The following is a 14,125-nucleotide window of genomic DNA, read 5'->3' on the forward strand; positions in this document are numbered from 1 at the left end:
TGGAGTCTCGCTCTGTCGCCCAGGCTGGAGTGCAGTGGCGCGATCTCGGCTCACTGCAACCTCTGCCCCCCAGATTCAAGCGATTCTCCTGCCTCAGCCTCCCGAGTAGCTGGGATTACAGGTGACCATCCCCACGCCCGGCTAATTTTTTGTGTTTTTAGTAGAGACGGGGTTTCACCATGTTGGCCAGGCTGGTCTTGAACTCCTGACCTCAGGTGATACACCTGCCTCGGCCTCCCAAAGTGCTGGGATAACAGATGTGAGCCACCACGCCTGGCCCTGGCAACGTTCTTATAACTACTGAACAGGCAAAAAGCTCAGTGCTGGGCTGGACAGACTGACACAGATACACAGCTTTTTTTTTTTTTGAGGAGTCTTGCTCTGTCCCCCAGGCTGGAGTGCAGTGGCGTGATCTCGGCTCACTGTAAGCTCCACCTCCCCGGTTCACGCCATTCTCCTGCCTCAGCCTCCCGAGTAGCTGGGACTACAGGCGCCCGCCACCATGCCTGGCTAATTTGTATTTTTAGTAGAGAAGGGGTTTTACCGTGTTAGCCAGGATGGTCTCGATCTCCTGATCTCGTGATCTGCCCGCCTCAGCCTCCCAAAGTGCTGGGATGACAGGCTTGAATTGCCGCGCCCGGCCAGATGCAGACTTCTGAGAGGCCCGTGTTTGCAAACGCTCTGTGTCTGGACGCATCTTGTCAGTTGGTCTCAGGCCAGACAGAGCCATTTGAGAGAAAGGTGTGTGTGTAGCGCTCATCTGTCTGCTAGTGATATGAGCTTGGGGGTGCAACAGGCACGTGTCCAGCCCTCCAGTCCCCAAGAACGTTTGTGTTTTAATTAAACAGAGGAACAGACTATTCCACTGTGGGTCAAGCAGGCAGTGCCTACGCTACCTGTGACCACTACTTTAGGCGGGGAAAAGAACCGTCTTTGGCCGGGCGCGGTGGCTCACGCCTGTAATCCCAACACTTTGGGAGGCCAAGGCGGGCAGATCACGAGGTCAGGAGATCGAGACCATCCTGGCTAACACCGTGAAACCCTGTCTCTACTAAAAAATACAAAAAAATTGGCTGGGCACGGTGGTGGGTGCCTATCGTCCCAGCTACTCGGGAAGCCGAGGCAGGAGAATGGTGTGAACCCGGGAGGTGGAGCTTGCAGTAAGCCGAGATCATGCCACTGCACTGCAGCCTGGGTGACAGAGCGAGACTCCGGCTCAAAAAAAAAAAAGAACGACCGTCTTTTAAATTTGCTTTAAAAACAGCTCCTTGGCTTTAAAAAAGATTGGTTTTGGGAATTTGGCTAAGTTTATGTTCTCAGCAAACAAATCAGATGCCTCTTAAGAGCCAGGATTCTCCTCTCAGAAGGTTACTACCACCGTACAGCTGCGGGAGAGCTGTGGGATATGTCATCATTGAATCAGCAGTTCTAGGAAAAGCGAACGATCTCTACTGGTTTCACGCACACTTGGCTAGCCTCAGCTGAATAATGCAGTCTAAGGAACATAAAAACACAAAAATCGTAAGCGTGAAAAATTTTAGTTCATTGGAAAAGGATTTTATTTCACCATAAAAATGCAAACTGGAATAAACACCATCTTTCCTAACGCGAACGTTACAGCTATTTTTAGGTATTTCTGAGCTTCACTTGGAGAAGCAAACGATTATAAAACAAGTTTGCAGCCTGAAATCTGTTTGAAACATTCCAAGTAAAAATAATTTAGCAAAACAGCTTCTTAAAAAAACCACACACACTAACCTTTACTAGAAACCAAAGCTTTTAACCAATCTTTTTTATGCTTAATTCCTTGAAGTTGTAAAAAGTGAATGTTTTTGAAGGAGCATCAGACCATTTTGTACCACTCCCCACATACCGACACCTTAGAAAGAACGGCCCGTTCGAGTTTTGATCTTAAAGGACTTGTACCTTCCTCATCCGTGACTCAATGTCAGCACGACGATTCGGCATCCCACCCAAACTGCATTTCCTGATCAGTTAAAATTACAAACGGGGGGAAAAAATCACCAGGGCAACGCTTTCTTTTCAGTGCCAGTGTGACTCTGGTGGCCCGTGCACCTCCTAGGCCGTGCACGCACGGAGGTCGCCAAGCAGACACAGAAATCCCCGTGTGGGGGAATGCAGCAGCTCTGCCATCCTCACGACTGTCGGTCTGTGCAATTTTCCTGACTGAGAGAGGAGCGGCCGCGTTAAAGCTATCGGATCAAGTTTTAAAGGACTACGTGTTTGAAACTGAAGTGCCAAGTACGCTGTGGTGAGTGGAGAAAGATGGATCTCTAACGCATGGTGTCTTCCTTCCTGCCAGCGGGCTCCTTGGACATTCGTGGCTGCAGAAGGGTCTTGGCTTTGCAGGGGTGGATGGAGAGCGGCCAAGGAGCGGCCAGGAGGCTCGAGCAGGTCCTGGTCTTTCCTGGACAGGCCGTGCCCGTCATTACCTGTTCCAGGTACTGCGGTGCCTGCTCGGGGACCGGGAGCGCCACCGCTCGCTTCGGCGGCGGTGGCGGCTGTGCTTGCTGCTGGCGCTGCCCCTCCGCTCCCGGCTCCGCTCCCTCCGGTGCCTGTCTTTGCTGTAGGACCTCCGGGACCGGGTGTGGTCCGGGCTCGTGCTGCGCCGGCGGGGGCTGTCATCCTTGTAGACGTGCTTCTTGTGGGGCCGCCGCTCCTTGCGCGGCCTCCCGTCCTCCCTGCTGCCGGCCCGCCTGGCCCGGCTCCTCTCCCGCTTGTGCCGGTCATCAAGCCCGTCTCCGGTGGCCCGGCCCCGGCCCTTGCTGGGCTCCCGGTTGCACTTGTCCTGTTCCGACCGGGTGTCCTTTTTGGAGACATTCTGCTCGCAGGCAGGGATGCCCTTGGGCTGTTGGTTGTTGTCAGGAATGCAGGAGAGGACGCCGCCCGGGCACCTCTTCTCTGGAGAGCCATCCTCGGGGGCCACACGACAGGAGCTCTGACCCTCCTTGCACGGGGCCTCCTCGGCCACGCTCCCGTTCACGCTTTTGGGAGCGCCGTCGGCCTCTGGGTGGGCCGCGCTCTCCTTGGGGGCACCGGCCGGGGGCTGGCCCCCGAGGGGGTGCAGCGTGGTGGCGCTCACACAGCCGGACGACACGGTCTGCAGGATGTCCAGGACGGGCTGCAGCAGGTCGGCGTGTGCCACGCCCAGCTCGTCGTGCGCGTGGCCGTCGTCCGGCTTCTTGCTCAGCAGGATGCTCAGCAGCCGCTCGCGCAGCTCCCGCTCTTTCCGCTGCAGGCCCAGCGCGCGCTCCTTCTCCTCCTCCACGCGCCGCAGCTCGGCCTCCTGCAGCCGCCGCCGCTCCTCCTGCTGCTGGAGCCTCAGCTTCTCCTCCTTCTGCTCCTGTTCCCGTAGCTTCACAGCCTGCGGGGAAGAGGAAAGTGCAGCTGAGCCCGGTTCCCGAGCCTGGCCGGACACGTGGGACAGGAGCTGGGAAGGTGTTTGGAGGCCCCATGGTCTGGGGATGCAGGATCAGCGGCCTGGCTGGACTCCAGCCCTGGGGTGGGGGGCGTCTCCTACGGCGAGCCAGGTCCAGCCCGTCCATCCCTCGGCTCCCGCGGCCACACCTGGGGCCATCATGCGTCTGAGTGAGAAGGAAACCCCTTGGCAAAGCGACTCGGCGCAGCCCCAGGGCGGGCCTCTTGGGCAGAGCCGGGCCCTGCCGGGAGCCCCACCACGTTGCACACAGGCGCCTGCGGTTAGGTCACAAGCGGCCGCCAGCAACAGGGAGCTGAGATGACGCCGCAGACACATGCCGCCGCCGTAGCTGCGGGGCGAGCCTGGCCTAGCCTGGGTTAGTGTCTTCAATATTCACCATGAGGTAAGGACTGGGCTGCCACATGTCTCAGCCTCTTGTCATGCTCCTTCCCGGGGACTTATCACAACTGTAATCAGACAACAGGTTATGGGGTCGCCCCGCGTTGGACTCCAGGGGGACGCGGCCCTCCTGAGGACAAGGAGCGTGCCGGGGACGTCTGTCCTGGGGAGGTCTGTCTGTCTGTGGGCCCTGGCCCCGGGCTCATGGGAGTTACCAGTCGCGCCTGCAGGAGGAGCAGGGAGGCTCTTGGTGCTGAGGGGGTCGTCAGTACCGGCGCTGGTGAGACCTGTCAGGTTCACTCTGCGGAGGAGGGACCCGGGGCCCACGGCAGGCCCCCTCTGTGTGCTCAGCCCTCCCCCCAGCCCACCTTGCCCCTCTGCTCTGGGCCACTGGTGAGGTCACAGCCAGGCCAGCTGACCACACACAGAGGCATGGGCCAGAGAGAGCGGCCCCCTGCACTCTCTGCCACTGCCCCGACCCAAAGGAAACAGAGAGCCTCTGCCGCGGCCCCCGGGAGGCTGCCAGCCTGCTCGGGGAACCTGAATGCACCAGCTTTGCAAAAGGAAACTGTCACAGCTCTGAAATCACGACAGACGAGCGCTACACCCTCCCGGGCAGGAGCCGTCATCCTCGGCATTAAAGCTGGTTTCGTGGCTACAGCTGCAGCCGGCGGGGAAATGGCGCCGTGACGCCGCCCGCATTTCAGGGGAGGGCACCGAGGGCAGCCCGGGCGCGGCTGGCGGCTGCAGAGGGAGCCCCCGGGTACCTTGGCTCTGCTGAGCAGCTCGGCGATGAGCCGGATGGACTGCAGGTTCCTCTGGGCCAGCAGCAGCTTGCGCTCCTCCAGCTTGATCTTCTCCTGCAGCTGCTTCTGCTCCTCTGCCTGCAGCTTCTCCAGCTTCTTCTGATTCCGGCGCAGCTCACGGTCCCTCTGCTTCTGCTCCCTCTTGCGAAGCTTCTCTTCTCTTTTCCTCTCTCGCTCCAGCTCTTCCAGCTCCTTCTGTTTCCTGTGTGGAACACACCGGGGGCTCGTCACAGAGCGCGCTGCAGCCAACACACCACACACCATACAAGCGGCTTTTCACACACGGCGGAACAGGCCACAGTGCAACGATTAAGCATTTAACTCTTTATCCCAAAGTGGACCTCAGTTGACTCAAAGCAGCCCGAGAGGTGGAAGGAGTGAGCCGGGCGAAGAGCTCCGTGACCTTCCAACACACCGTCCTGCTAAGTGCGACCCAACCCCGAAACCACGAAGAAAACGACCACTGGACCGACCACATCAAAAGCCACGCCCCCGGTCAGGGGAAAGACGGACGGACGGACGGACGGGTGAAAGAGGAACCCCAGCAGGCCCAACAAGGCCCCGGGATGCACGGCGGCGCGGGGGAGGCCGCTTCTGCCCACCAGGAACCGCGCTGGGTGACTCCTTGTTGTGCAGGACTCCTGTGAGAGCACCACACAGCACTGGCACGGGGGGACCTCTCTCTAAACAAATCCAACCACAGCCACGCCACTCAGCTCCTTGCACTTTTCCTGTGGAGAGGGGTGTCCAGGAAGTGAGGATGAATGCGGCCGGGGAGGGGCACGGTCCCCAGAGAGAGACCACAAGACACAGTAGGGAGTTCCCCAGCTCACCCTCCCCCGCCCTGCCACTCTCAAATGCATTTCAACCAACACTGGACATAGGAACAAGTCGCAGCTGTTCCTATGGAACACGACACGGAGGCGGAGACTTCTGAAGCCTGGGTGGGTGCCAACTGCCTAGTGAGGCCACAAAGCCTGCCGGGGTGACACAGACCCACGCAGACACCAAGGCGAGAGGAGACACGGGGACAAGGAGGAGCAGGCCGGGAGAAAAGGCATCCCACGCTCTGCCACCCCAAGAAGGGGGCCGGGCCAGGTGCCGACGCCCAGGCAGTGATCCCCAGCAGGTCCTCAGGCAGTTTCATGTGCTGAAGGTTTAACCGCCCTGTGAGCTGTCACCGCCCCACGAGCTTGGAGGGTGGCTCAGGGCAGCCCAGCACACAGCACGCCCTTAGGCGGGACTCACACCGACGCCCGCCTCGAGGCTGGGCAGCTTTCAGAGGACAGCTCTCATCAAGCTCAAAGTTACCCGTGAGGGCTGAACAAGCAAACACGCCTCATCTCCACCCACCAGAAAGAAATGCAGGAGGCTGCCCTGGGCCTCCCCTCATGCTCAGCCTCTGAGGAAGGACACTGGGGGACAGCGGGGGCAAGTACGGCCGTGCGTGTGGAGCCCTCCTGGCCAGCTCCCCCAGACAACAGGCCTGCCCCTCCCTGGGGCTCTGGACACCCCATCCTGCTCTCGAGAACCTCATGGCCCGGCCCCGCTTCCCCCAATCCCTCTGTGGTCTGGCCACGCAGACGGGGTCCCTTCCCTGCAGAGACACACTCCACTACTCCAACGTCCATCTCTCCTCAGGGAAAGATCAAGGATGCAGCTTCTTCTCCGCACCCGCAAGCTGCTTTCTGAAATGTTGCGGGGACACTCCTGCAACACTGAGATGTCCGAGGCTCTGAGTCCCACTCCACACTTCCAGAATGTGGACAGGCACATTCAGCCAGGCCTGGGCTGTGTCTGCAGCCCGGAAGAGTCCCTGTAACGTCCCAGGACTGTCTCCCACCCCAGCTGTCCTGGTCGGCCTGACAGCGGCTGACACAGGGGACCTGGACTCAACCCCACATCCGAACCGCCCCTCCCAGGGGCCGCCTCCCAGGATGGCGACGCAGCAGCATGTCCCTCCCTCCCAGGGCGTCTGCCTCTCTGTGCTGCCTGCCTTAGGTCCTGGGAATCCTGACGGCTGACATGGGCCCCCCGCCAGCACATTCACAGCCACTCGCTTACACACTGCACCTGCGTCACCTAAGGAGCCCTCGGGGTTCAGATTCAGAGGCTGACAACCCGACTCTCCCCTGGGGAGGCAACGGGGGCTACGTAAAGAACACCACGGGCAGGATGGACCTGCTCCCAGGAGTTCAGTGCCGGGACTCTTGTGCAAACATCACCGGCCACACACATCAACACGCTGGCACCAGCGTCACATAAAGCAGTGAGAAATGGAAACAAAACGGACCAACTCGGTCCCACCAGAGGCTGTCCAGGAGCCCCCCAGCCAAGTCCAACACGTCCCAGACTTGATATCGGCGACATGAAGCGCAACAGACGTGCAGGACGCACCAAAGTCGTCAGAGGACACGGCAGGAGAGACGGAGGAGGAAGAGGAGGAGGATTCCACCTCACTAGGAGGGTGGGAGGGATGGAGTAGGAGGAGGAGGAGGATTCCACCTCACGGGATTCACAGGAAGTTGTTGGTTCCCTCCTGCAATACTAAGAAGATAAAAGGGGCTACAAAGAGTGACCTGAGGTTGTCTCTGGTACCGCAACCACAGTGAACGACCCAGGCAATTGCTTTAAAGGCCTCTTATGTGAAACCGGGTTTTTGTCCTATCATTGCTTTTTTGTTTTGTTTTTTTTTAAATCTGGCCATCACCATCAACCCTCTACTTCATTTTGTAAATGTAGCCTCAACCTAAATGCAAACTTGCAAACAGCCAAGGCATTCTGCTTGTTTCAGCGGGAGGTGTGAACAGCATGTGGAGGGAGAAGAGGTGGCTCTTCGGGCAAGGCGCGGTGCCGGGAGCCGGCAGAGATCGTGTCAGACCACGACGTGTGACAAGAAAAAGAGAAACATGCATATTCTGCTGCGTCTCAAGCAGCCACTCACGCAGGTCCTCACGTGCACAGCTGAGCACCCACAGGCACGCACACACACCCATACGTGCGCACACAAGTACACACACGGGTTCACAGGCACACACGCATGCACACAGGCACATGTGTGCTATGTGCACAGATACAGAGGCACACACGTGGGCACACGGGCACATACACACACAGGTACACACATGCACACAGGTACACGAGCTCACAGGCACACATGCACACACACACAGGCACGTGTGCACAGATGCAGAGGCACACATGGGCACACATGCGTACACACGCACAGGTACACGAGCTCACAGGCACGCATGTACACACAGAGGCACATGTGTGCACAGACGCAGAGGCACACACACGTAGGCACACATGCGTACATACACACAGGTACACACATAAGCTCAGACACGCATGCACACACACAGGCACGTGTGCACAGACGCAGAGGCACACACACGTGGGCACACATGCGTACATACGCACACAGGTACAGGAGCTCACAGGCACGCATGCATGCACAGAGGCATGTGTGCACAGACGCAGAGGCACAGACACGTGGGCACACATGCGTACATATGCACACAGGTACATGAGCTCACAGGCACGCATGCATGCACAGAGGCATGTGTGCACAGACGCAGAGGCACACACGTAGGCACACATGCGTACATACGCACACAGGTACAGGAGCTCACAGGCACGCAAGAATGCACAGAGGCATGTGTGCACAGACGCAGAGGCACAGACACGTGGGCACACATACGTACATACGCACACAGGTACACACACGAGCTCACACACGTGCACGCACACACAGGCACATGTGCACACAGATGCTCTGGCACACACTCTCGGGCGCACATACGTACATACAAAGTACACACACCGGTTCACAGGCATACATGCGTCCATGCACACAGGTACACACACAAGCTCACAAGCATGCATGCACACACACACGCACAGGAATACATGCAGACACACGCACACGGGTCTGCGCACACTCCCAGGTGCCGGACACCAGCGCCGAGGGCCCGCTCCCGCAGAAGGTACCTTTCCTCCGCTCGCTGCCTCTCCTCCGCTTCCTTCTCTCTGCGCTTTTGTTCTTCTCTTTGCTGCTCCAGTTCCTGAAGCTTCTGCCTCTCCAGCTGCCGCTTCTTAATTGAGGCATCACTCAGGTGTTTGGTCGAATCAAAAGAAACCTTTAAAAGCAAAAACAGTGTCAGATGGCCTTCCCCCAAAACCCCCCAGACACACGGCCAGGCGCCCTCTCCTGGGCCGTAGGGCCGAGTGGCCTCAGAGCCTGAGCGCCCGCTCACCGCTCCCGTCCGGTGCAGACCCAGACAGTGGAGCCCAGAAGCCAAACCAATCCCTTCAAGTCACCATCAGTGGCTCAAGACTTAGCTCATCCCACGGAGTTACGACTCAACGAGGAACACCAACTAGCCCTCGCCACTTACTGAAAACAAGTGACACGCCACCGCTGTGAGACACAGCTCCCCTTCCGCTACCCGGCTCCACCATTCCCTGTGGCCACAGTCACTGAGCAGGCTGCCTGCCCACACCCACAGGGCACATCTTAAGGCCACAAAACCCCCTCCAGGAGGCTGGCTCATTGGTCACTGTGAAGCCAACACGGTCAAAACACGAGGCTAGGCTGAGCGCAGTGGCTCACGCCTGTAATCCCAGCACTTTGGGAGGGCGAGGCAGGCAGTTCATGAGGTCAGGAGTTCGAGACCAGCCTGGCCAACACGGCGAAACCCTGTTTCTACTAAAAATACAAAAATTAGCCAGGTGTGATGGCACGCGCCTGTAGTCCCAGCTACTCGGGAGGCTGAGGCAGAAGAATCGCTCGAACCCAGGAGGCGGAGGATGCACTGAGCAAAGATTGTGCCACTGCACTCCAGCCCAGGAAACAGATCGAGACTCTGTCTCGAAATAAAAATAAAAATAAAAAAATAAAAAAGCACATGAGGCTAAAGGGAACGTTCAGCCCTGGTTTCAAGGCGCATTCTGGGAAGGCCAGGTTCTCTTGGTTCTGACACGGTTCAAATCCCTGTCAGAGTTCCTGAGGCTCCACCCCTCACCTACTATATGACCTGTGTCTCCCCCACATCTTCCTTAAGATACCGAATTTCCAAAACCACAGCACGGGACCCCTACTCCACCTCACGCCTGTGCCTCTGAAATTGGACAGGCACAGGACTGTTGCTGCCATTTTACTTAGGGGAGGTCCCCACAGCCTCAGGGGTGTGGCTGGGAGCGTTCTGCTGACCCTGCTGGAAGGAAGTCGCCGGAGGGAGGAAGCGCGTGGCTCTCGGTGCCCAGGACTCACCTTGATGTTGCAGGCCACGGCCTTGCCGTCCTCGCCCTTGTACATGAGTTTCATCCCGCGCAGGGCGCTCATGGCCTGGATGAAGCCCACGTACTCGCGGTACTGCACATAGGCCTCGAAGTTCAAGTGCCCCCCGAAACTGAAGGTGTGGAAGTTGCGGCCCGTCATCTCCTCCCGGTAGGGGTCCAGCATGGGGATGTCCACATTCCGGATCTCCCCGAACTTCTCAAACACCTTGACCAGGACGTCCTCGCTGGGCTTCTCGGAGCCCGACTCCTTCAGGGCGAACCACTTGCAGGGCAGCCCCTCCAAGTGGATGGTGTCCGGCCGCTCCCCCGGCAGGGTCTCGTTCATGTCCTTGGCGTCGCGGAAGAAGGAGTCCCAGTCGTGGCGGGTGGGGAAGTCGATCTTGAACTCGGCCGCGCGCACCTTCAGGATGTCGGAGAAGCCGCTGAGCTTGATGGTCTTGCCGTCCAGGCAGGCCAGAAAAGACTTGACCAGGCTCTTGTTCTCCACCTCCCCCTCGAAGCGGATGAAGTCCATGGTGCTCTTGGAAATACGCAGCGTGGAGAACTGGTGGTTGTGCACCATGCCCTTCAGCCTCTCCATCACCTCCCAGTTGGAGATGGACTTCCCCGGCTGCTTCAGCTGTGGGAGCGCCACGCTGATGGTCATCTTGGTGATGGGCTTCAGGTACAAGCCGTAAGCAGGGCAGAGCTCCACGGCCTCAGACGTGTCGTGCACGATGGTAGCCGCTGCCATAGCCTCCGGGACCTTGGGCCTGAAACATAAGAGGCAGTCAGTCAGCACCGGCACCCCCCACCTCCCCCGCCACTGAGGAGGGGCCAAGCCAGCAGGCACTTTCTGGACCCGGAGAAGAGAAACAGCAGTGTCTCTCTGCCGTGTCAGAGACTGGTTTCCACTTTGTTAACAGCCATCTCAACGGAGTTTTTTACTTTTTGAAATCATTAAGAGTACACCAAAGGGGAAAGAGCCGAGCTGATAAAGAACAGGTTAGTGTCAAAGCCTCGGTCAGCACTGCCCGACACCTTACATCCAGCAGCCAGCAGCTAGCAGCTCCCAAGGCCTGCGGAATAGGAAGCTGAGCACGACCAGGCCCCTCACACAGGTCAAGTAGGAACGGGGACGCTACAAACGCCTACCTCCACGGGAAGGGGCAGAAAGACACTGGGGAAGGGAAGGGGCCAGGGAGAGCACAGCTGCAGGCATCTGGAAAGGTTTTGTGGAGGGGGCGGCGGCCCTGTACTTGCCCTGATAAAACAGGAAGTCTCGGGCTACAAAAACAATCCAGAACCATGAACCCTAGTAATCTCCACGAAGGCCAGACGTATCCCAGCTTTAACCCACTCAAAGCCAAAAAGTACAAGGAACTTTCCACAAGTTATAGGGGCCGAAGTCCCCCATCTGCGCCTTCTTTCTCCGCCCACCTTCTTTAACCCACCTCTTCCCTGCTGAGCTGACGGGCAGCCACTTCCTGACGGCCAAGTCCAAGTAGAGGAAGCTTCACACACACAAACCCAAACATCTCAGGTGACCGCCTCCGGCCCGGCCGCCCACCCCATCAACCTGGAGGCTTCCTGCCAGGCCCAGGAGACGGCCTCCTCGCCCAAGCCCGAGGTGGGAGGTGCGAAAGAAGGGAGGGAGGGTGGAGAAGCTACCAGAAAAGGTCAGTGGGGCACCAGGGAGGGGCTCCAGTCTGGACACAGACCAGTGAACCCTCCCCCAGAACCCAAGCGGCCCCAGCAACTTCACCGCCCAGGAACCCTCCCCACTCTGGCCTCCAGCGCCCTCCGACCACCCCGGTACACCTGGCTGCCCAATCCCCAGTAGGCGGCATTGCCCCTGGTATTCCCACCTACCGCAGCCCCCCAGCATAGCCTCAGGCTGCCGCTGGCACCCCTGGCAGGGCCCCACACATTCTCAGGCCCTTGGCCACTCGGTACCCTCAGCTCCTCAGTTCCCCGCTCCCCACCACCCTCCTGGATGAGCCCCAATACCCCAACCTACACAGCACCGCCCCAGCCTCCGAAAACCCCGGACAGCCCCTTGCTTCCCACTGTAGACCTAGGAGCGACCGCAGCGCCACGTCCCCTAGTCCCAGGCCTCCTAGTCTCCCGCCCATCCGATCCCCCGAGCTCCCAGCCCTCCGACACCGCTGCAGGCCTCAGCTCCTTCGGTGCAGTCCCAGGAACCGCTCCAGCCCCTACCCCTACTTCCAGGGACCCCGGGACCCCGACCGCAGACCTCCCCAGCCCCCGATTCCCCCGTACGGCCCCAGGCGCTCCCAGCCCCCCGGTGGCACCCCACGCCCCCCAACCCCACGCACCCCAACCCCAGCCCCGTCACCTCCGAGACCCCTAGGCGCCGCCTCCCAAGCCCCGGCCCCCCGGGCCCGGCCCTAGGAGCGAAGCGTTCGCCGGCTGCAGCCAGGCCCGGGAGTCACGGGGGCGGCACTCACCTGCGCGGGGCTCCGCCTGCGTCCCAGGCCGCCGCCGCCGCTGGCCCAAGCTCCCGCCGTCCCCCGACGATCCCCGGACAGGCGCGGCCTCACCGCCGGGCGCCGCCACCGTCCCCTGGAGGCGCCTCCGACGCCGCCACCGCCGTCGCCGCCCGCCCTCTATGACGCATTTCCACTTCCGGCGCGCGGGCTCGCGGAAGAGGCCGCGCGGCAGCACCCGGTTTCTCCTTCTTGCCCTGGCTCCGCCCCTGGGAGGAGGGACTTCCGGGAGCCCGGCCTTTTGCACTGCGCGTGCGCGAGTCCGCCCCGCCCGCCCCCCATGGTGCCACCTGCCTGCGGGTAACCAGGGGAGGTAGTTGGGCCAGGGTCTGTGGTCATCGCCCTTAAGCCAAACAGGAGGGGGGCCGGTCTGGGGTCTAAATTCCAATTGTAGAGTCAAATATATATAACAAAATTCTAAAACGTAATAGGATCCTATAACGGGATTCTATACTATACTTGCAAATTATGGGTAATATACTTGAATAATATAATTTATGTATAAATTAGATATCATATTCTATGATGTAATTATAGAATTACATATACATTGCTAGTTAATTAACTATTAATTGAATGGTTAATAATTATTAATTGTATATTAATAATTATTAAAGCGTACCATTACATAATGTAATTATGAAATAATAAATGATAACTTACCATGGTATTATGAAATTAATAATAATTTATATTGCAATTATGAAATAAATGATCATTTCTAATTATAAGATAATTTATAATGTAATTATGAAATAAATATAATGTAATTTAAAAATAAATGATAATCTAATGTAATTATGAAGCAAATGCTATTGTATAATATAATCATAATTTATAATGTAATTGTGGAATAATAAATGATAATCTATAGTGTAATTATGAAATAAATGAAAATATATAATGTAATTCTGAAATGATCATTTATAATGTAATTATGAAATAATAAATGACAATTTATAATGTGATTACAAAATAATAAATGAGGCCAGGTGCGGTGGCTCACGTCTGTAATGCCAGCACTTTGGAGGGCCAAGGCGGGCAGATCACAAGGTCAGGAGTTCAAGACCAGCCTGGAGCAGGGCGTGGTGGCTCATGCCTGTAATCCCAGCACTTTGGGAGGCCGAGATGTGCGGATGATGAGGTCAGGAGATCAAGACCATCCTGGCTAACACGATGAAACCCCGTCTTTACTAAAAATACAAAAAATAATCAGCCGGGCGTGGTGGTGGGCACCTGTAGTCCCAGCTACTCTGGAGGCTGTGGCAGGAGAATGGTGTGAACCTGGGAGGTGGGGCTTGCAGTGAGCCGAGATCGTGCCACTGCACTCCAGCCTGGTTGACAGAGCGACACTCCATGTCAAAACAAAACAAAAAAAAGACCAGCCTGGCCAGCATGGTGAAACCCCGTCTCTACTAAAAAGACAAAAAACTAGCCGGGTGTGGAGGTGGGTGCCTGTAGTCCCAGCTACTCAGGAGGCTGAGGCAGGCCCGAGAATCACTTGAACCCAGGAGGCAGAGGTTGCAGTGAGTGAAGATGGCGCCACTGCACTCCATCCTGGGCAACAGAGCGAGACTCTGTCTCCAATAAATAAATAAATAAATAATGATAATTTATAATGCATTATTCATTTTTTATCTATTATAATTTATTGTTTATTAAGTATGCCATGCTCTATGTGAGAGGTA

At 57.5% G+C, this 14,125-nt stretch overlaps 1 protein-coding gene across 1 annotated transcript; it reads right to left on the bottom strand.

The window, feature by feature from the left end:
• Nucleotides 1-1,535: 1,535 nt before the first annotated feature.
• LOC100993215 (A-kinase anchor protein 17A) lies at nucleotides 1,536-12,565 on the bottom strand. The gene is made up of 5 exons (XM_055107010.3): nucleotides 12,399-12,565; nucleotides 9,920-10,700; nucleotides 8,638-8,786; nucleotides 4,606-4,846; nucleotides 1,536-3,385 (listed from the first exon to the last, which is right to left on the bottom strand). The coding sequence occupies exons 2-5, from the start codon at nucleotides 10,679-10,681 to the stop codon at nucleotides 2,450-2,452; spliced, it is 2,088 nt and encodes a 695-aa protein (XP_054962985.1). The 5' UTR covers nucleotides 10,682-10,700; nucleotides 12,399-12,565; the 3' UTR covers nucleotides 1,536-2,449.
• Between the last annotated feature and the right edge of the window lie 1,560 nt (nucleotides 12,566-14,125).

The sequence above is a fragment of the Pan paniscus genome, chromosome Y (genome assembly GCF_029289425.2).
Source record: "Pan paniscus chromosome Y, NHGRI_mPanPan1-v2.0_pri, whole genome shotgun sequence".
In the NCBI taxonomy this organism is placed as follows: Eukaryota; Metazoa; Chordata; class Mammalia; order Primates; family Hominidae; genus Pan; species Pan paniscus.